This window comes from Oncorhynchus tshawytscha, linkage group LG16, assembly GCF_018296145.1.
Source record: "Oncorhynchus tshawytscha isolate Ot180627B linkage group LG16, Otsh_v2.0, whole genome shotgun sequence".
Taxonomy (NCBI): Eukaryota; Metazoa; Chordata; class Actinopteri; order Salmoniformes; family Salmonidae; genus Oncorhynchus; species Oncorhynchus tshawytscha.
In genome coordinates, this window is record NC_056444.1 from 52,052,073 (window position 1) to 52,074,881 (window position 22,809).

Consider the following 22,809-nt stretch of genomic DNA (forward strand, 5'->3'; position numbering starts at 1 on the left):
GGAACAATGGGAAATGTCATGGATAGCTCTTAAAACTTGCTGAATAATTCATGGGAGGTTAATTAATTCACAGCATAGCTTTGAGCCAACATGACATGCTCCAGTTGAAAAGCCTTCACCACCTGCCTGCCTGCTCAAGTGGCCATACTCTAAAAGGAATACAGTAGGCTACCGTTCCAGTGTGTCAAGACCTAGACACATTTCTTCAAACGTCTCTGGTTTTGGCATTTGTGTGAAAAAGCACATTGGACACGTCCATTGCCCCATATCAAGCCATGTCAGGAAAAGAGTTGTGAGCATATGTAGGAGATGTGGGAATGCTTACATTGCAGTGAATATAGGAAAATTAAAGTCATTTCTTCCCAAATAATTAGCATTTGATCAACGTGGGAATTTTGGACTCCAATTCCTTTGGAAAATAAAATTGGTTTGGTTGACCTGTCAAATAAGAACCAGGCCCTACTCACAAAAAAATATCATTTTTGTTTGTGTGTGTATATAACAGTTTGTCCAGCGAAGACAAGAAGACTGGACTCTGCACAATTGTAACAGCTGTGACTGTACTTCATAACTCTTGCGTTGTGTTTTTAAAGAAAGGACTGTCCAGCCAGCGAGGATCCGTGTATGGTTCAGTGAGCCCCATTGATTTGTAGTTTATTCTGTCAATAGATTTGTTATTTGTCTGTTAGCATGGAAATGACTGAATTAGCGGGGCTAATGCGACCAATACAATTAGAGCATGCTAGCTAACTCACTCTTACAGCAATAACATACAAAAGCAAATCCCAGGATGCCACAAATATCTAACAGGTACCGTACACATATATACACCAGGACATGTGCAACAGTGTAACTTTAGACCATCCCCTCGCCCATACCAGGGCAGGAACCAGGGACCCGCTGCACACATCAACAACAGTCACCCACGAAGCATCGTTACCCATCGCTCCACAAAAGCTGCGGCCCTTGCAGAGCAAGGGGAACCACTACTTCAAGGTCTCAGTGCAAGTGACCTCACCGATTGAAATGCTATTTAGCGCGCACCACCGCTAACTAGCTAGCCGTTTCACATTCGTTGCACATGTATCTAGTGAACTCATACACATTGTAAATATGAAAATAGAATACAGTATTTCAGAACGTGACATACCGCTTGCATGTCAATATCAGACTGGGAAGAATTGACGTTTGCGATCTCCCCCTATCTGCAAGCATGACCAATAGCATAACTCCTTATTGATATGTAAATTCAATAAACCAATAAGAATACATAAACATCAAATACATATTTCTGCAGTGTCAAGTGGAATCATAACCAACCCTGTTACACGTACTCCAGCCCTAAATGTACTTGATGAACCTCACAGGACATACAACAAAACATTTATTTTCCTTGTCCCACTTTTACTGAACAAGTTAAATGTTGATGAAATAACTCCTACATAATGAATGAACCCAAGCCATCCCAAAGTTTGCAAACAAAACAAGCATAGTGATGTAAGTAAAAGTGATGTAAGTATCTAGGCAGCAAAAATAGACTTAACTCGAATTGGATACAGCACTGTAACGATATGCGCTGAGAGTCGGGAAGCAAGTTCAGGGAGAGAGTGTTTTAACAAATGAAACATAATACAAAACAAGAAACACGAACAACGCACAGACAGGAAACTGAAACAGAAACATTGACGCCTGGGGAAGGAACCAATGGGACTGACATATATAGGGCAGGTAATCAAGGAGGTGATGGAGTCCAGGTGAGTGTCATTATGCACTGATGAGTGTAACGATGGTGACAGGTGTGCACCATAACAAGCAGCCTGGTGACCTAGAGGCCGGAGAGGGAGCACACGTGACAAGCACATAGCTTGTCTGCGTATTTTTCAAGTCCTTTCAGTTTTTGGTATTTGTAGGCAATATACTGTAACAATACAAAAGAAGTTGAGAAATTATGATTATTTTTCAAATGAGGCTAAAGTACTGTACATCCATTTCCATTCCATGGACAGACAAATGCTGCATACTGTCATACCTTGATCTGTTTCACCTGTCTTTGTGCTTGTCTCAACCCCCTCCAGGTGTCGCCCATCTTCCTCATTACCCCCAGTGTATTTATACCTGTGTTCTCTGTTTTTCTGCTACCAGTTCATTTTGTTTTCATAACAGCATTTCTTCCCGCGCTCCTTTCTGTCTCTAGTTCCTGTTTCTAGCTTTCCTGGTTTTTGACCATTCTGCCTGCCCTGACCCTGAGCCTGCCTGTCATTCTGTACCTTGTCACACTACCCTGGATTACTGACCTCTGCCTGACCCTGAGCCTCCCATTCTGTACCTTTCGGACTCTGCTCTGGACTACTGACCTCTGCCTGCTCTTGACCTGTCGTTTGCCTGCCCCCCTGTTGTAATAAACTTTTGTTACTGCGAAACTGTCTGCATCTGGGTCTTCTCCTGAGCCTTGACACACACTGATGTATTAGGATTGTGTCAGTAAATTACCTTCTTTCGTATGATACTGCTACTGGAAGCAGCATAGAGCATTTTTGAGAATTGGGGAATTGGGACCCATTGATTTTCTAGTGCTCCAGTTCTGTCACTATCTCTGTACTGTTAGAGGGTTTATGATATATTGGGTGGGAAGACACTTGACTGGTGATGTTTACATCACTGACACAATACACTGTATCAAGTACATTGAACTCAAATTAACTTGAAGTTAAAGCTGCTTACCTGTGTCCACTTGCAACAAAAAAATGTAGTGCTCAATTCCATCAAAAGCTGAAATTGTTTTCTGCCCGAGAAACCAAGTGTGTGTGCACTCTCCTTCCAATCAGTAACATTCATCAAGTCAAGAAAAACATAGTGACTGCATAACATAAAGGGTTTGGATGTGCAAACTTGAAATAATATGTATTTTATGTTCTCCTGTTTTTCACACAACTGACTTAGATTACTCTATGTCTGAATGTTTACACACAAGTATTTTAAGTTAGGATATTAAAAACTGTAATATCTTATGGTTCACCAAGTCGTGGCTGAACGACAACATTAAGAACATACAGCTGGCGGGTTATACACTTTAGAACAGCAGCCTCTGGTAAGACACGGGGTGGGGGCCTATGCATTTATCTAAACAACAGCTGGTATACGATATCTAAGGCAGTATCGAGGTTTTGCAAGCCTGAGGTAGAGTATCTATCTAAATACAGATGAGTTTTCAAATGTATTTTTCATAGCTATCTTTACATACCAGCACAGACTGATGCTGGCACTAACACCTTTAAAAAATATATATATTTCACCTTTATTTAACCAGGTAGGCTAGTAATTTGCAACTGCGACCTGGCCAAGATAAAGCAAAGCAGTTGGACACATACAAGAACACAGCGTTACATGGAATAAACAAACATACAATCAAAAATACAGTAGAAAAATCTATATACAGCATGTGCAAATGAGGCAGGATAAGAGAGGTAAGGCAATAAATAGGCCATGGTGGCGAAGTAATTACAATATAGCAATTAACCTTTTTGGGATAGGGGGCAGCATTTCACTTTTGGATGAATAGCGTGCCCAGAGTGAACTGCCTCCTACTCTGTCCCAGATACTAATATATGCATATTATTTAGAGGTCGACCGATTATCATTTTTAACCGCCGATACCGATTATTGGAGGACCAAAAAAGTCGATACCGATTAATCGGCCGGTTTTTAAAAATGTATTTGTAATAATGACAATTACAACAATACTGAATGAACACTTATTTTAACTTAATATAATACATCAATAAAATCTATTTAGCCTCAAGTAAATAATAAAACATGTTCAATTTGGTTTAAATAATGCAAAAACAAAGTGTTGGAGAAGAAAGTAAAAGTGCAATATGTGCTATGTAAGAAAGCTATTGTTTCAGTTCCTTGCTCAGAACATGAGAACATATGAAAGCTGGTGGTTCCTTTTAACATGAGTCTTCAATATTCCCAGGTAAGAAGTTTTAGGTTGTAGTTATTATAGGAATTATAGGACTATTTCCCTCTATACCATTTGTATTTCATTAACCTTTGATTATTGGATGTTCTTATAGGCACTTTAGTATTGCCAGTGTAACAGTATAGCTTCCGTCCCTCTCCTCGCTCCTCCCTGGGCTCGAACCAGCAACACAACAACAACAGCCACCACATCAAAGCAGCGTTACCCATGCAGAGCAAGGGAAACAACCACCCTAAGGCTCAGAGCGAGTAGCGTGCGCTAACTAGCCAGCCATTTTACTTCGGTTACACCAGCCTCATCTCGGGAGTTGATAGGCTTGAAGACATAAACAGCGCAATGCTTGAAGCACAATTGCTAATTTAATTGAATTAATGTTTACGCGCCTGCTTCTGCCTACCACCGCTCAGTCAGATACTTAGATACTTGTATGCTTGTATGCTCAGTCAGATTTTATGCAACGCAGGACACGCTAGATAATATCTAGTAATATCATTAAGCATGTGTAGTTAACTAGTGATTATGATTGATTGTTTTTTATAAGATAAGTTTAATGCTAGCTAGCAACTTACGTTGGCTTACTGCATTTGCGTAACAGACAGTCTCCTTGTGGAGTGCAACGAGAGAGAGGCAGGTCGATATTGCGTTGGACTAGTTAACTGTAAGGTTGCAAGATTGGATCCCCCGAGCTGACAAGGTGAAAATCTGTCGTTCTGCCCCTGAACAAGGCAGTTAACCCACTGTTTCTAGGCCGTCATTGAAAGTAAGAATGTGTTCTTAACTGACTTGCCAAGTTAAATAAAGATGAAATAAAGGTGTAAAAAAAAAAGTAAATTAAAAAAATTGGCAAATCGGTGCCCAAAAATACCGATTTCCGATTGTTATGAAAACTTAAAATCAGCCCTAATTAATCGGCCTTCCGATTATTCGGTCGACCTCTAATATTATTAGTAGTATTGGATAGAAAACACTCTGAAGTTTCTAAAACTGTTTGAATGATGTCTGTGAGTATAACAGAACTCATATGGCAGGCAAAAACCTGAGAAGAAATCCAAACAGGAAGTGAGAAATCTGAGGTTGTTCGATTTTCAACACAGTCCCTATTGAATTCACAGTGAGATATGGATGAAGTTGCACTTCCTAGGGCTACCACTAGATGTCAACCGTCTTTAGAAACTGGTTTGAGGATTCTACTATAAAGGAGGGGCTCATGAGAGCTCTTTGAGTCAGTGGTCTGGGCTAATCAGGGAGGCCACCATCTCCTTGGCCATGGTTATGCAGGGGGATCATGAGGAGCAAATCAGCCTGTGTCTCGCTCCTGACAGAGTTTGCTCTCGTTCCAGTGCTTTTCTTCAGACAATGAAATTCTCCGGTTGGAACCTTATTGATGATTTATGTTAAAAACATTCTGAAGGTTGATTCCATACATCGTTTGGCTTTTCGAGTTTTTGTCTGGACGAAGTGCTCGTGCCTCATGAAGATGGATTACTGGGCTGAACATGCTAAGTGGCTAAATTATGGACTTTATGGAACTTTATGGAACAAATCAGTCATTTATTGTCAAACTTGGATTCCTGGGGTCGAACTTGGATTCCTGGGAGTGCCTTCCAATGAAGATCATCAAAGGTAAGTGAATATTTAGTGTTTTTTCTAACTTCTGTTGACTCAAAAATGGCGGATATTCCTTTGGCTGTTTTGGGTTCTGAGAGCCGTTCTCAGATTATGCTTTTTCCGTAAATAATTTTTGAAATCTGACACAGCGGTTGCATTAAGGAGAAGTCTATCTTTAATTCTGTGAATAACACTTGTGTCTTTTATCAATGTTTATTATGAGTATTTCTGAAAAATCACCGGATGTTTTGGAATCAAAACATTACTGCACGTAACGCGCAAATGTAAACTGAGACTTTGAGATAAATATGCACATTATCAAACAAAATATACATACATACATACATGTTTTGTGTAACATGATGTCCTAGCGGAACGCCTGCCCTAGAAAGGTTAAACACTGGAATGATAGGATGTACAGAAGATTAGTGTGCAAGTAGAGATACTGGGGTACAAAGGAGCAATATAAATAAATAAATACAGAATGGAGATGAGGTAGATTGGATGGGCTAATTACAGATGAGCTCTGTACAGGTGCAGTGATCTGTGAGCTGCTCTGACAGCTGGTGCTTAAAGCTAGTGAGGGAGGTAAGAGTCTCCCGCTTCAGAGCTTTTTGCAGTTCATTCCAGTCATTGGCAGCAGAGAACTGGAAGGAGCGGCTGCCAAAGGATGAATTGGCTTTGGGGGTGACCAGTGAGATATACCTGCTGGAGCGCGTGTTACGGGTGAGTGCTGCTATGGTGACCAGTGGCACGTTATTGTTTTTATGTGCTGTGTATTTTGGAACAGAATTCAAGTGCGCCTGTTCACTACACTCTGCTGTCCTGCACCTGACTTCGCCTCCCATACACACCTTTGACAGAATTACACACCAAACCATGGAGTCGGCAAGAGCAGGTAAACCGGTTAGAGGAGTCGAGGAGCGCGTCCAGGAACATTCGGCAATGTTAAGTCAACTTGGTGCAATGATGGATCGCGTTGTTCAAACCATGGACCGCTGGGAGAGACAGGGAGTCTCGGCGCCTCGACCAGTACAACCGGGGTTGCCTCCATCCATCCTGTCCGGAGAGAATTCCAGTGGGATGCATCTCTCCCTTCCCAGGGAGTATGATGGGACGGCAGCACAGTGCCAGGGATTCCTGTTACAACTGGACCTCTACCTGGCCACTGTGCACCCAGCTCCCTCAGGAAGGGAGAGAGTAGCTGCCCTCATTTCCTGTCTCACAGGAAGAGTGCTGGAGTGGGCAAATGCCATTTGGAGAGAGGAGGACGCGGCGTTGGACCACTTCGAGGAGTTCACCCGTTGCTTCTGGGCCGTCTTCGACCATCCACCCGAAGGTAGAGGGGCGGGGGAAAGGCTTTTCTATTTGAGGCAGGGGACGAGGAGCACCCAGGAATTAGCTCTGGAATTCTGGACCTTGGCCGCCGGAGCAGGCTGGAACGACAGGGCCCTCATCGACCACTATCGATGCAGCCTACGAGAGGACGTCCGACGTAAGCTGGCCTGCAGGGATGCCACCATCTCCTTTGACCAACTGGTGGATTTGTCCATCCAGTTGGATAACCTGCTGGTCACCCGCGGACGTCCAGAGGGGGCTTTATCGGTGCCACCTTCCAGCACCCCCACTCCGGTGCCCATGGAGTTAGGAGGGGCTGCTCATAGGGAGACTGGAGGAGGAGCAATCACGTGCACCATCTGTGGCCGCAGAGGTAGATGCCGTGTTGGTTCCTCTGGGAGTCGAGGCAAAAGGCAGGGCACTCTGGCGTCACTCCAGGTGAGTTCGCACCACACTCAACCAGAGTCCTCTGTTGATCAACTGTTTGTGCCTGTTTGTTTCCCTGAGTTTTCTCCACATTCACAGCATAAGGCGCTCGTCGATTCAGACGCAGCTGGGAATTTTAAATGACAGAGCGTTAGCCATGAGTTTAGGGATCGCCATTTTTCCTGTAGTTAGACCCTTCCCGGTTCACGCTTTGGATAGTCGACCATTAGGGTCCGGGCTAATCAGGGAGGCCACCATCTCCTTGGCCATGGTTATGCAGGGGGATCATGAGGAGAAAATCAGCCTCTTCCTCTCCTGTGTTTCCTGTGGTACTAGGTCTTCCCTGGTTGGCTCTGCATAACCTCACTATTTCCTGGCAACAGAGGGCGCTCACGGGGTGGTCACAAGAGTGCTCAGGGAGGTGTGTAGGGGTTGCCGGTTGGTGCTACCACGGTGGAAAGTCCAGACCAGGTCTCCACCGCACACATCCCCCCAGAATATGCCGATTTGGCTCTCACCTTCTTTAAAAAGAAGGTGACTCAATTACGACCTCATCGACGGGGGGGATTGTGCGATAAATCTCCTGGCAGACGCTGCGCTTCCCAGGAGTCCCGTGTATCCCCTGTCGCAAGCGGAGATGGTGGCTATGTATACATACAGTATGTCTCTGAATCCCTGCGTCAGTGAAGAAGAAGGATGGAGGTTTACGCCCGTGCAATGACTATAGAGGTCTCAACCAAATCAAGGTGAGGTACAGTTACCCACTACCTCTTATCGCCACGGCAATTGAGTCAATGCATGGGGCGCGCTTCTTCAAGAAACTGGATCTCAGGAGTGCGTATAACCTGGTGTGTATTCGGGAGGGAGACGAGTGGAAGACAGTGTTTAGTACCACCACAGGGCATTATGAGTACCTCGGTATGCCGTACGGGTTGATGAATGCTCCATCAGTTTTCCAATCCTTTGTAGACAAGATTTTCAGGGACCTGCACGGGCAGGGTGTAGTGGTGTATATCGATGACATTCTGATATACTCCGCTACACGCGCTGAGCATGTGTTCTTGGTGTGCAAGGTACTTGGATGACTGTTGGAGCATGACCTGTATGTCAAGGCTGAGAAGTGCCTGTTCTTTCAGCAAGCCGTCTCCTTCCTAGGGTATCGCATTTCCACATCAGGGGAGGAGATGGAGTGACCGCATTGCAGCCATGCGTAATTGGCCGACTCCCACCATGGTAAAGGAGGTGCAGCACTTTTTAGGGTTTGCCAATTACTACCGGAGATTTATCCAGGGTTTTGGCCAGGTTGCTGCTCCCTTTTTTTTTCTTTTACCTTGCCATATGAATTTTGAAATCGCACTAAGAATTTTATCCCAATAGCCAGAAGGGGGAGACATGGGAAGCATTGAACTACAGAAATCTCATTGCTGAAGGGGGGTCCTGTACGGTTGCAGTGGTCGGCTGAGGCGGACAGGGCTTTTGGGCAGCTAAGAGCTCTGTTTAATTCGGCTCCCGTGCTGGCCAATCCGGATCCCTCTTTGGCATTCATAGTGGAGGTGGATGATTCCGAGGCTGGGATAGGAGCCGTGCTCTCACAGTGCCCGGGTACGCCACTGAAACTACGCCCCTCTGGGTTCCCAGTTCACGTCAAGAGTTTGGAAGGCGTTCATGGAACGTCTGGGGGTCTCGATCAGCCTTATTTCAGGGTTTCACCCCGAGAGTAATGGGCAGGTGGAGAGAGTCAACCAGGATGTGGGCAGGTTTCTGCGGTTCTATTGCCAGGACCGACCGGGGGAGTGGGCGGCGTTCGTGCCCTGGGCCGAGATGGTACTGAACTCGCTTCGCCACTCCTCCACTAACCTCTCCCCCTTTCAGTGCGTATTGGGGTACCAGCCGGTTCTGGCACCGTGGACGACTGGTTTAGGCGCGCGGAGGAGATATGGGAGGCCGCCCATGTACACCTCCAGCGAGTCGCGCGCCACCAGAAAATCAGTGGGGACCGTCACCGCAGTGAGACCCCGGTGTTCGCACCGGGGGACAGGGTCTGGCTCTCGACCCGTGACCTGCCCCTCTGCCTGCCCTGCCGGAAGCTGGGTCCGCGGTTTGTGGGGCCCTTTAAAGACCTGAGGAGGGTGAACGAGGTATGTTACAGATTACAGCCTCCCTCTGATTATCGTATTAACCCCTTGTTCCATGTGTCTCTCCTCAGGCCGGTGGTGGCTGGTCCGCTCCAGAAATCTTAGGTGCGGAAGGTTCCTCCACCCCCTTTGGACATCAAGGGGGCCCTGGTGTACATCGTTCGTTCCATCCTGGATTCAAGGCGTCGGGCGGGGGGCCTTCAGTACCTAGTGGAGTGGGAGGGGTACGGTCCAGAGGAGAGGTGCTGGGTTCCGGCTGCAGATGTTTTGGATCCTGAACTGCTGCGGGAGTTTCACCGTCGCCGGCTGGATCGCCCTGCGCCTCGTCCTCCGGGTCGTCCCCGAGGCCGGTGTCGGCGTGCCGCTGGAGCCGCGCGTCAAAGGGGGGGGTACTGTCACGACTTCTGCCGAAGACCGCTCCTCTCCTTGTTCGGGCGGCGTTCGGCGATCGACGTCACCGGCTTTCTAGCCATCGCCGCTCCATTTTTCATATATCCTTTTTGTTTTGTCTTGTCCTATACACACCTGGTTTTCATTCCCTAATCATTCTACATGAATTTAGCCCTCTGTTTCCCATCATGTCTTTGTGTGTAATTGTTTGTTTGGTATTGTGGATTATTGTCGGGCGCTTTACTTTTGTCATATTCCGTGTTTTTGGCAGGTTATTGTTTTTATGTGCTGTGTATTTTGGAACGGAATTAAAGTGCGCCTGTTCACTACACTCTGCTCTCCTGCACCTGACTTCGCCTCCCGTACACACCTTTGACATATCCAATCTTTGGGGATCTCAGACGATACGAAAGAGAGGTTGAACAGGCTAGTGATAGGGGTTGCAACAATTTCAGCAGATAATTTTAAAAAGAGAGGGTCCAAATTGTCTAGCCCGGCTGATTTGTAGAGGTCCAGGTTTTGCAGTTCTTTAAGAACATCCCCTATCTGGATTTGGGTGAAGTAGAAATTGGGGATGCTTGGGCGAGTTGCTGTGGGGAGGGCAGAGCTGTTGACTGGGGTAAGGGTAGCCAGGTGGAAAGTATGGCCAGCCGCAGAAATATGCTTATTGAAATTCTCAATTATAGTGTATTTATCGGTAGTGACAGTGTTTCCTAGCCTCAGTGCAGTGGGCAACTGGGAGAAGGTGCTCATATTCTCCATGGACTTTACAGTGTCCCAGTACTTTTTTGAGTTTGTGCTACAGGACCTCACTTATGACCTGTATACGGCCATAAGCAAACAGGAAAATGCTCATCCATATGCGGCGCTCCTAGTGGTCGGGGACTTTAACCTTTTGCGTGTAGGGGGCAGTATTTTAGTTTTTGGCTAAAAAACGTACCCATTTGAAACGGCCTATTTCTCAGCCCAAGAAACTAGAATATGCATATAATTGTCAGATTAGGATAGAAAACACTCTAAAATTTCCAAAACTGTAAAAAATATTGTCTGTGAGTATAACAGAACTGATATTGCAGGCGAAACCTGCAATATCAGGAAGTGCCTCTTATTTTGAAACCCTTCTGTTCGTATGCATGCCTATCCTCCATTTAAAGGGATATCAACCAGATTCCTTTTTCTCTGGCTTCCCTAAGGTGTCAACAGTCTTTAGACATAGTTTCAGGCTTTTATTTTGAAAAAGGAGTGTGAAGGATCACATTGCGTAAGTGGATAGGTGGGGGCTCTCAGAGTGAGTTTTTGCGCAACTGAGTAAAGCCGCCATTGTTCCTCCCTCTGTTATTGAAAAACCTACAAACTCGGTTGATATATTATCGAATATATATTTTAAAAACAACATGAAGATTGATTATAAAAAACGTTTGACATGTTTCTGTGTACATTATGGATATTATTTGGAATATACGTCTGCATTGTGGTGACCGCTCTTTCCTGTGGATTTCTGAACATAACGCGACAAACAAACGGAGGTATTTTGGGTATAACAATAAACAAAAGGACAAAAGGAACATTTGTTGTGTAACTGGGAGTCTCGTGAGTGAAAACATCCGAAGATCATCAAAGGTAAGCAATTAATTTGATTGCTTTTCTAATTTTCGTGACCAAGCTTCCTGATGCTAAGTGTACATGATGTTATGCTATGCTATCGATAAACTTACACAAACGCTTGGATTGCTTTTGCTGTAAAGCATCATTTCAAAATCTGAGACAACAGGTGGAATAACAAAAAGGCTAAACTGTGTTTTGCAATATTGCATTTGTGATTTCATGAATATGAATATTTTTTAGTAATATTATTTGACTGTTGCGCTATGCTATTCAGTGGTTGCTGACGAAAATGATCCCGCTAACGGGATGGGTAGCGCCAAGAAGTTAATGCAGGGAAGCTTAAATCAGTTTTACCTAATTTCTATCAGCATGTTAAATGTGCAACCAGAGGGGAAAAAAACTCTAGACCTCCTTTACTTCACACACAGAGACGCGTACAAAGCCCGCCCTCCATTTGGCAAATCAAATTCAATCCCACTGATTCCTGTTTACACGCAAAATTTTAAGCAGGAAGCACCAGTGACTCGGTCTATAAAAAAGTGGTCAGATGAAGCAGATGCTAAACTACAGGACTGTTTTGCTAGCACAGACTGGAATATGTTCTGGGATTCTTTTGATGGCATTGAGGAGTACACCACATCAGTCACTGGCTTTATCAATAAGTGCATCGAGGACGTCATCCCCACAGTGACCGTACGTACATACCCCACCCAGAAGCCATGGATTACAGACAACATTCACACTGAGCTAAAGGGTAGAGCTGCCACTTTCAAGGAGCGGGACTCTAACCGGAAGCAAATAAGAAATCCCGCTATGCCCTCCGACGAACCCTCAAACAGGCAAAGTGTCAATACAGGACTAAGATTGAATCGTAATACGCCGGCTCCAATGTGGCAGGGCCTATTACAGACTATAAAGAGAAGCCCAGCCAGGAGCCGAGAGCCGAGAACTGCCCAGTGACACGACCTACCAGACAAGCTGAATAACTTCTATGCTCGCTTCAAGGCAAGTAACACTGAAACATGCATGAGAGCATCAGCTGTTCTGGACGACTGTGTGATCACGCTCTCCACAGCCGATGTGAGTAAGACCTTTAAACAGATCAACATTCATAACCTGCCTAAAAGACTACTGACCCATAGCACTCACGTCGAGATGATTGTGGACTACAGGAAAAGGAGGACCGAGGACGCATCCATTCTCATAAACGGGGCTGTAGTGGAGCAGGTTGAGAGCTTCAAGTTCCTTGGCGTCCACATTACCAACAAACTAACATGGTACAAGCACACCAAGACAGTCGTGAAGAGGGCACAACAAAACCTATTCCCCCTCAGGGGACTGAAAAGATTTGGCATAAGTCCTCAGATCCTCAAAAGGTTTTACAGCTGCACCATCGAGAGCATCCTGACGGGTTGCATCACTGCCTTGTAGTGACCAAAAAAGCCGATGCCAATTAATTGCCCGATTTTTGAAATGTATTTGTAATAATGACAATTACAACAATACTGAATGAACACTTATTTTAACTTAAAATATAATACATCAATAATATCAATTCCATCACGTGGACTGGGATATGTTCCATGTAAGAAAGCTAACGTTTGTTCCTTGTCAGACAACAACATTGACGCTGGTCCGACCAATCTGATTCCACACAAGACTGCTTTCACGTGGACTGGGATATGCGAGTTCATTAGAACGCTGTGCGTTGAAGATGTCGTTGAAGATTCCCATAGCAACGATTAAAACATTCCCAAACCAGAAACCGTGGATTGATGGCAGCATTCGCATGAAACTGATGCGAACCACTGCTTTTAATCAGGGCAAGGTGACTGGAAACATGACCGAATACAAACAGTGTAACTATTCCCTCCGCAAGGCAATCAAACAAGCTAAGCGTCAGTATAGAGACAAAGTAGAATCTCAATTCAACGGCTCAGACACAAGAGGTATGTGGCAGGGTCTACAGTCAATCACGGATTACAAAAAGAAAACCAGCACCGTCACGGACCAGGATGTCTTGCTCCCAGGCAGACTAAATAACTTTTTTGCCCGCTTTGAGGACAGTACAGTGCCACTGACACTGCCCGCAACTAAAACATGCGGACTCTCCTTCACTGCAGCCGACGTGAGGAAAACATTTAAACGTGTGTTTACGGACATATTCAATCAATCCCTATCCCAGTCTGGTGTTCCCACATGCTTCAAGAGGGCCACCATTGTTCCTGTTCCCAAGAAAGCTAAGGTAACTGAGCTAAACGACTACCGCCCCGTAGCACTCACTTCCGTCATCATGAAGTGCTTTGAGAGACTAGTCAAGGACCATATCACCTCCACCCTACCTGACACCCTAGACCCACTCCAATTTGCTTACCGCCCAAATAGGTCCACAGACGATGCAATCTCAACCACACTGCACACTGCCCTAACCCATCAGGACAAGAGGAATACCTATGTGAGAATGCTGTTCATCGACTACAGCACGGCATTTAACACCATAGTGCCCTCCAAGCTCGTCATCAAGCTCGAGACCCTGGGTCTAGACCCCGCCCTGTGCAACTGGGTACTGGACTTCCTGACGGGCCGCCCCCAGGTGGTGAGGGTAGGCAACAACATCTCCACCCCGCTGATCCTCAACAAATGGGGCCCCACAAGGGAGCGTTCTGAGCCCTCTCCTGTACTCCCTGTTCACCCACGACTGCGTGGCCACGCACGCATTCCAACTCAATCATCAAGTTTGCGGACGACACAACAGTGGTAGGCTTGATTACCAACAACGACGAGACGGCCTACAGGGAGGAGGTGAGGGCCCTCGGAGTCTGGTGTCAGGAAAATAACCTCACACTCAACGTCAACAAAACTAAGGAGATGATTGTGGACTTCAGGAAACAGCAGAGGGAACACCCCCCCTATCCACATCGATGGAACAGTAGTGGAGAGGGTAGTAAGTTTTAAGTTCCTCGGCGTACACATCACAGACAAACTGAATTGGTCCACCCACACAGACAGCATCGTGAAGAAGGCGCAGCAGCGCCTCTTCAACCTCAGGAGGCTGAAGAAATTGGCTTGTCACCAAAAGCACTCACAAACTTCTACAGATGCACAATCGAGAGCATCCTGTCGGGCTGTATCACCGCCTGGTACGGCAACTGCTCCGCCCACAACCGTAAGGCTCTCCAGAGGGTAGTGAGGTCTGCACAACGCATCACTGGGGGCAAACTACCTGCCCTCCAGGACACCTACACCACCCGATGTCACAGGAAGGCCATAAAGATCATCAAGGACAACAACCACCCGAGCCACTGCCGGTTCACCCCGCTATCATCCAGAAGGCGAGGTCAGTACAGGTGCATCAAAGCTGGGACCGAGAGACTGAAAAACAGCTTCTATCTCAAGGCCATCAGACTGTTAAACAGCCACCACTAACATTGAGTGGCTGCTGCCAACACACTGACTCAACTCCAGCCACTTTAATAATGGGAATTGATGGGAAATGTAAAATATATCACTAGCCACTTTAAACAATGCTACCTAATATAATGTTTACATACCCTACATTATTCATCTCATATGTATACGTATATACTGTACTCTATATCATCTACTGCATCCTTAAGTAATACATGTATCACTAGCCACTTTAACCATGCCACTTTGTTTACATACTCATCTCATATGTATATACTGCACTCAATACCATCTACTGTATCTTGCCTATGCCGCTCTGTACTATCACTCATTCATATATCTTTATGTACATATTCTTTATCCCCTTACACTTGTGTCTATAAGGTAGTAGTTTTGGAATTGTTAGCTAGATAACTTGTTGGTTATTACTGCATTGTCGGAACTAGAAGCACAAGCATTTCGCTACACTCGCACTAACATCTGCTAACCATGTGTATGTGACAAATAAAATTTGATTTGATTTGATGAAAACTGGTGGTTCCTTTTAACATGAGTCTTCAATATTCCCAGGTAAGAAGTTTTAGGTTATAGTTATTCTAGGAATTATAGGACTATTTCTATCTATACCATTTGTATTTCATTAACCTTTGACCATTGGATGTTCTTATATGCACTTTAGTATTGCCAGTGTAACAGTATAGCTTCTATCCCTCTCCTCGCTCCTACCTGGGCTCGAACCAGGAACACAATGACAACAGCCACCCTCGAAGCAGCGTTACCCATGCAGAGCAAGGGAAACAACCACTCCAAGTCTCAGAGCGAGTGACGTTTGAAACGCTATTAGCGCGCACCCCGCTAACTAGCTAGCCATTCCACATCGGTTACACCAGCCTAATCTCGGGAGTTGATAGGCTTGAAGTCATAAATAGCTGCTGGCAAACGCACGAAAGTGCTGTTTGAATGAATTCTTATGAGCCTGCTGCTGCCTACCACCACTCAGTCAGACTGCTCTATCAAATCATAGACTTAATTATAATATAATAAACACACAGAAATACGAGCCTTAGGTCATTAATATGGCCGAATCCGGAAACTATCATCTCGAAAACAAGACATTTATTTTTTCAGTGAAATACGGAACCGTTACGTATTTTATCCAACGGGTGGCATCCATAAGTCTATATATTCCTGTTAAATGTTATTCCTGTTAAATGTTCCTTCAATGTTATGTCATAATTACGTAAAATTCTGGCAAATTAGGGGGCCCAAACTTTTGCATATACACTGACTCTGAGTGCAATGAACACAAGAGAAGTGACACAATTTCACTTGGTTAATATTGCATGCTAACCTGGATTTCATTTAGCTAAATATGCAGGTTTAAAAATATATACTTCTGTGTATTGATTTTAAGAAAGGCATTGATGTTTATGGTTAGGTACATATTGGAGCAACGATACGCACCACATCGATTATATGCAATGCAGGACACACTAGATAAACTAGTAATATTATCAACCATGTGTAGTTAACTAGTGATTATGATCGATTGATTGATTGTTTTTTATAAGATAAGTTTAATGCTAGCTAGCAACTTACCTTGGCTTAGTGCATTCGTGTAACAGGCAGTCTCCTCGTGGAGTGCATTGTAATCAGGTGGATAGAGCATTGAAATAGTTAACTGTAAGGTTGCAAGATTGAATCCCCTGAGCTGACAAGGTGAAAATCTGTCGTTCTGCCCCTGAACGAGGCAGTTAACCCACGGTTCCTAGGCCGTCATTGAAAATAAGAATGTGTTAACTTTGTTATTTTTTATTTCACCTTTATTTAACCAGGTAGGCTAGTTGAGAACAAGTTCTAGGCAACTGACTTGCCTAGTTAAATAAAGATTAAATAAAGGTGTAAAAAAAAGAAAGAAAAAAAATCGGCCAAATCAGTGTCCAAAAATACCGATTGCTATGAAAACTCTAAATCGACCCTAATTAAACAGCCATTCCGATTAATCGGTCGACCTCTAGTGTGTACGGCCCAGTACATCACATCGGGGCCAAGCTTCCAGGACCTCTATACCTCTAGACCTCTTCCAGGACCTCTATACATACAGAACCTCTATACCAGGCAGTGTCAGAGGAAGGCCCTAAAAATGGTCAAAGACTCCACCAGCCACCCTAGTCATAGACTGTTCTCTCTGCTACCACACGGCAAGCGGTACCGGCATAGTCACTTTAATAACTCTACCTACATGTACATATTGACTCTGTACCGGTACACCCTGTATATAGCCCCTGTATATAGCCCCGCTATATTGTTATTTCCTGCGACCAGGGTAGATCCTGGGTGGATCCTGCCTCTGTCACTGGAGTACTCACCTCAGTAAACCTCAGAACAGCATCATTCATCAGGGTTTCCCACTCTCCAATGTCAATTACTTTTCAATGACTTTCCAAGGACGAAGGTTTTTCACCCACTGATGATCATATAAAGTCCCAAATGGACCATATCCTGATCCTGTTCCAATTAAAACATGAGTGCCAAGCCTTGTATAATGACAATGATTTACTAAGCTTTTGCCACAGTGAAACGTTGCACCTGTTGTTATTCAGAGGGAGCAAAATTAATACAAGGAAGCATTTTACATTCAAAGGCGTCAATGTTCCACAGGTTAAAAACCTTAACAAACGTGGCCAAGAGATAGGTTTGTTTCTTTGGCACATGTGCTTGCAGTTCCAGAATGGGTTAATTCACTGTACCCAATGTCCATCTTGTCTGGCAAACGGTTGTCTGGCTTTAATCCAACCTGGAAACAAGGGTAGACTCATAACAAATCTATAACCATAACTACGGTATATATAGATTGTAACATTTACATGTTACACTGTTAAGTGTCTCAGTCATGTAAGTGTATCCACGTTCTGCAACCCCACCATAGGGAAGAAGGAGAAGTAGGTCGTTGGCTGTTTTGATGCTAAATATTTTCTGCCACTGCTCCCAGAGGGGAAAGAGTACTGCACCGAAGAGCAGCGTTACACTGCATATTGATTGACTTCCAAAGAGCAGAAAGGCTATGCTTCTTTTGGAAGCAAAAGGCAAAGGTGTCATGTCAACACTTTGGTTATACTGAAAATACAAGTGAAGAAAACTTGTATTTAAAATAAGTGCTTTGTTTTGTCTGGAACAAATGGACAGGTAAGGGCTTAAGGTGGACCAAAATGGCCTCAGTCAGTCGCAAGTCGCAAGACATTGCTAAAAACGTCAGTAAAGAGGAAATAGAAATAGATCATCATAACAAATAGTTAACGACCATAATGTATAATCATCCACCACCCTAAAAAAAAACAGCTAACTAAATGCATGGCATGATTATTTGCGGCAGAGTTGTTGTGATATTTGACCATAGTAAAAAGTGTATAGATAGACCAAAGAGGTGGATGGAAAGGAGAACCATCAAACATATGCTGTGAACAAGACATTCTGTATCACACAGTCCTTGCCAGTAGGCATGGATAGGAAGAGATCCTTTCTGTATGATTCATAAAAGCAAACCATTCGTGAAAAAAAAGAGTAGTGTTCGAGGTTGGAACTGCAGAGCCACCCAAGTACAGCCATTCAGCCATTACGTGTCAAACATTTACAGTTGCACTCCTCTTCTCTGGATAAAAAATACCATTCACATGCATGGGTACCATCTGCATCCAATTGGCATGTGTAACTAACCAACCACTACAAAGAACCCAGTCAGGTAAAGAAAATAAAAAATGTCTGTGGTGTGACAGAACATAATGGGGAGAGAGAGATAGAGTGAGAGAGAGATCCTATATGATTTCTCAGCCAGACTATGGAAGCCAATGCTGAGCCAATAGCTCTTGACGTGGCTGAAATCGGTCAGGTCTGCCCAGCTTACATAAAGGCTTGGGAACATGGACGCTGTGCAGCCCAACAAGGGGGAGGGAGGGAGGTCTCACAGCTGAAACAGAGGGACAGGAGGGGACAACAGGCTGGGAGAGCAGAGCAGAGCAAGCAGACGTCACATGGGCCCAGAACTGACAGACAGACATCACATGATCCCACACAACTCAGATATTTTTGACTGACTGAAGCAATTGAGGGGAATTATTAAAAGGCATCTAGACCTATAGATTTTTTTTCTTCATTTTAGTCAGAAGGTTGGTGACATCATAATAGGCCTTGGACATGCATGATGTTATGGACATAAGCACAACAGTCACGGTTAGGCAGCCATACTGTTAACCAGTAACAAATTTGTTAAGTCATTTTCTGTGATTTTTATCACATATCTTGCTGTGCATGAACCATGTAACTAAGGTAAAAATTTCACATGAAGGCCTAGTAGTTACTCTTACTGTAACTAATTCAGTGACTGCAGAGAGAGATAGGTAACAATTACTCTTAATAACTTAAAATGTCCTTTCAATGTTAATGACAGGTTTAGTTAATATGTCATTACAATTTGTTACACTGTTGTTACCAAAGCAGTAGCCTGACGACTCGCGCTAAATTCTGTGTTCGCAACATACTTCAATCTGAGACTGCCATCATTGAAGTCGTTCGTAGTGACAAGGGGCACGAGGGGTGTTGTACAAAACAAAGTCATCAGAGATGGGATGGTGTCTAACAAATCAGATTACAAAGCCAATGACGCATTTTCAACCCACCGCTTTACTCACTTGTGTTCTTGCTCTGGCCCAACCCATCGGTTTCAGGACCAAACAGGCGGCCCCAAATGTGTTCACATTCGGTGAGGGGTCGGGGAGATATTCAGATCCAGACTCATTGCGGAGAAGAAAATAATATCCGTGGGTGTGACGTAGCATTTGGCCCGGAGCAAGGACTCTATGTAGCCATGCAAGTAAATGAGGAAATCCTGAATCTCTAAGTTATTCTGCCATAAAATGTTCAAAACTCAGAATAAGTAGCTTTAACTCTCAAATCCTGAAAATCCAAAAGACAGGCCAAACACACCACAGGGCCGGATCAGCTTTTCAATCCAAAAGACAGGCCAACACACCACATGGCCGGATCAGCTTTTCAATCCAAAAGACAGGCCAAACACACCACAGGGCCGGATCAGTTTTTCAATCCAAAAGACAGGCCAAACACACCACAGGGCCGGATCAGCTTTTCAATCCAAAAGACAGGCCAAACACACCACAGGGCCGGATCAGCTTTTCAATCCAAAAGACAGGCCAAACACACCACAGGGCCGGATCAGCTTTTCAATCCAAAAGACAGGCCAAACACACCACAGGGCCGGATCAGCTTTTCAATCCAAAAGACAGGCCAAACACACCACAGGGCCGGATCAGCTTTTCAATCCAAAAAGCCTTTTTGCGCTGGATTTAGCCATCATAGGTCAGTTATGCATCCCCACATCTGATTCATCTTTCATTAAATACAGAAGACACCTGAAGTGTTGTGGAATGACTGAGAGAACATATAACTCAACACTTCACCAACAAATCCCATGGAGTGCTGATCATAGTGAATATTTGCTTGTTTTAAAATGACACTAGTACAAATAATAGGATATACCTATATCATAAAGATATATTACCATGTTATTGATATATGTATGTATGTATGTATGTATGTATGTATGTATGTATGTATGTATGTATGTATGTATGTATGTATGTATGTATGTATGTATGTATGTATGTATGTGTGTGTGAGTGATTGAATTGCAAGCAAAACCATTCATACAGATGATTCAACATCGCATTTAACATATTGGCAGACTATTTAACACAGCCTACCTACATTCTATTATCAAAGAAATAGCACATATGACTGAGATGGGGTTACAGGGTTACATGGTTTGTTCACTGCAAGTAAACCCCCCCCCCACACACACACACACACACACACACACACACAAACACGGGCAGTTGTCTAAACCACATTTGGTACAATATTATATGCTATGAAGCAGATACATTTCTATAACATACTGTATACTGACTACAGGTAGTTTATGAGTCAAAACTTGTGGTAAGAACCATTAAAATGACTGAAGCACTGTTTTACCTATAGATATACTGTATTTCCTTGGAGTATTTTATCTAACGTTAGTTTTTTCTCTCAACAGAATTTCCTCAGACTTTGATGCATACAAAATAACGGCGTTACAATTGTGACAGTCCCCCAGAAAGCATTTACTGTTGTCACATTTAAAAAATAATAATAAAAACGACTTATTTACTTTTACACTACCATCACAATCCACCCCACTCCTAGATGTACATGATATTTGCGCAATATCTTACGAAATGAATAATTGATGGTGTATAATTAATGGATTTATGGTGAGAGTTTATTCACAATGACAATCATCCATGAACGTTTTAATTATGCATTCAGACGAGAAAAAGAAAAAGCAGCATTCTCTCTTACCTTCGACAGCCCCTACCATTGGAAATATCCATAAACAATATAAGATATCCATAACAACAGAAATACTTGGCATTTTGACTGTAAAAAGCCAAGGTATTCATAGAAAACAGGTCCACCAGCGGGCCATTGACAGCGAATGAATCTACAAGAAGCGCAAACCCTCACAGCCAATGATTAGAACGAACCGCTTTTGAAGGGAGAACACGCGTCTAAAGCCAAATTTGGGCGAAACCAAAGGGAATCATGCAAAGGGGTAGGGCAATGTATCTGTAGTTTGGAGATGGCTGCAGTTTTCATTTACAAGATACCTCTGAATTGAGAGTGTAATAATTGTTGTATTTAATATATGTTGTAATTAAATAATATCAAAGCACACTATTATACTGTAGATGTCATGATTGTTGTGTACATGCATCACTAACTAGCACCAGCACCACCACTACAGCCTACCACCAGTTGCAGCTGCATGATCAAATGGTTTGTTTTATTGATTGACTAAGGCTGTCTTCGTGGACATGTTTTGATCATTTATCAGTGCATCATCAACAAGTGAAACACATGCGGTTGAGAGGAGATAGAAGTTGCGCGGAGCTTATTTCACTTTATGGTCAGTCAAGTCACTGGTTCTTTGAAGCAGCTGCGTGAACATGTATTATTTCACTTCGCTGCTGGGATATTATGGGTTTTCAAACGCATAAGCAGCAAATGTAATTTAGTGTATATATTTAGCTATACTAATGAAACTCTGCAGGCGAATAAATAAACAAAACAATCTCAGGCATGTCAACAACTTTCAAATGAAAAGATTAGGCATATTTGGTGCTTCTGCTGGACGTTCACTATGTCGTTCAAGAACAATGGCGCCACCCTGAGTAGGAAACAGAGACTACATGATATGAGTAGTGTTTTAGGCAAAGGGTCTCTGGAGAGGATTAGAGTCAGATTGTCTGCTGGAAACAGAAATTACAGATTGAAGCTTTAAAATCATAGAGAGGGTAGGCTATCAGGCAAAATCTGCCTAGTGTGATGGATCATCCCATTGTAATGCTAGGATGTTGTATGATCAGTAAGAAACAAGTGGCCCATTGTCAAATGTACACTTGATCTTTGGCCCTAACCTGAGAACATCAACAAAGCAATTTATCCTGGAATTAACCCCAATTTAGTAATGGATTAACACCCTCCATTACTCCAATCAACAGTACTTAAAGCAATGCTACCCCCCCCCCGCCCCTCCCCCCCCACCCCTTCCTACTCTTAGGACAGTAGGTTATTAATATCTCAACAACCCCTTAATTAAGGTCTGCCCATCAAAAAATTATGAGAAAATAAATGTTACTATATCTGTTTCTGCATTGCATTAAGACAGAATAACACACAATCAAGAAAAACCTATTAAAAATGTTAACAATTAATCCAACCACTGGCCACTGCATTGATATGTACATTATCCTACATGTGAATATATATTTGGGCCTTGAACACTGGCATTGGAAAACACTGAGT

At 43.8% G+C, this 22,809-nt stretch overlaps 1 protein-coding gene across 5 annotated transcripts in view; it reads right to left on the reverse strand.

The window, feature by feature from the left end:
• Positions 1-21,486, reverse strand: part of LOC112215879 (ephrin type-B receptor 2) — a 67,319-nt gene extending 45,833 nt beyond the window's left edge. For 4 of the 5 annotated variants that reach the window (XM_024375333.2, XM_024375332.2, XM_024375330.2 and 1 more), the window contains exon 1: positions 21,304-21,485. In XM_024375333.2, the coding sequence (XP_024231101.1) occupies positions 21,304-21,376 (73 nt within the window). In that variant the 5' untranslated portion in view covers positions 21,377-21,485. Of the gene's footprint in view, positions 1-21,303 lie in introns of all 5 variants that reach the window. The other variant, XM_024375331.2, reaches the window with a different exon arrangement.
• Positions 21,487-22,809: the final 1,323 nt, after the last annotated feature.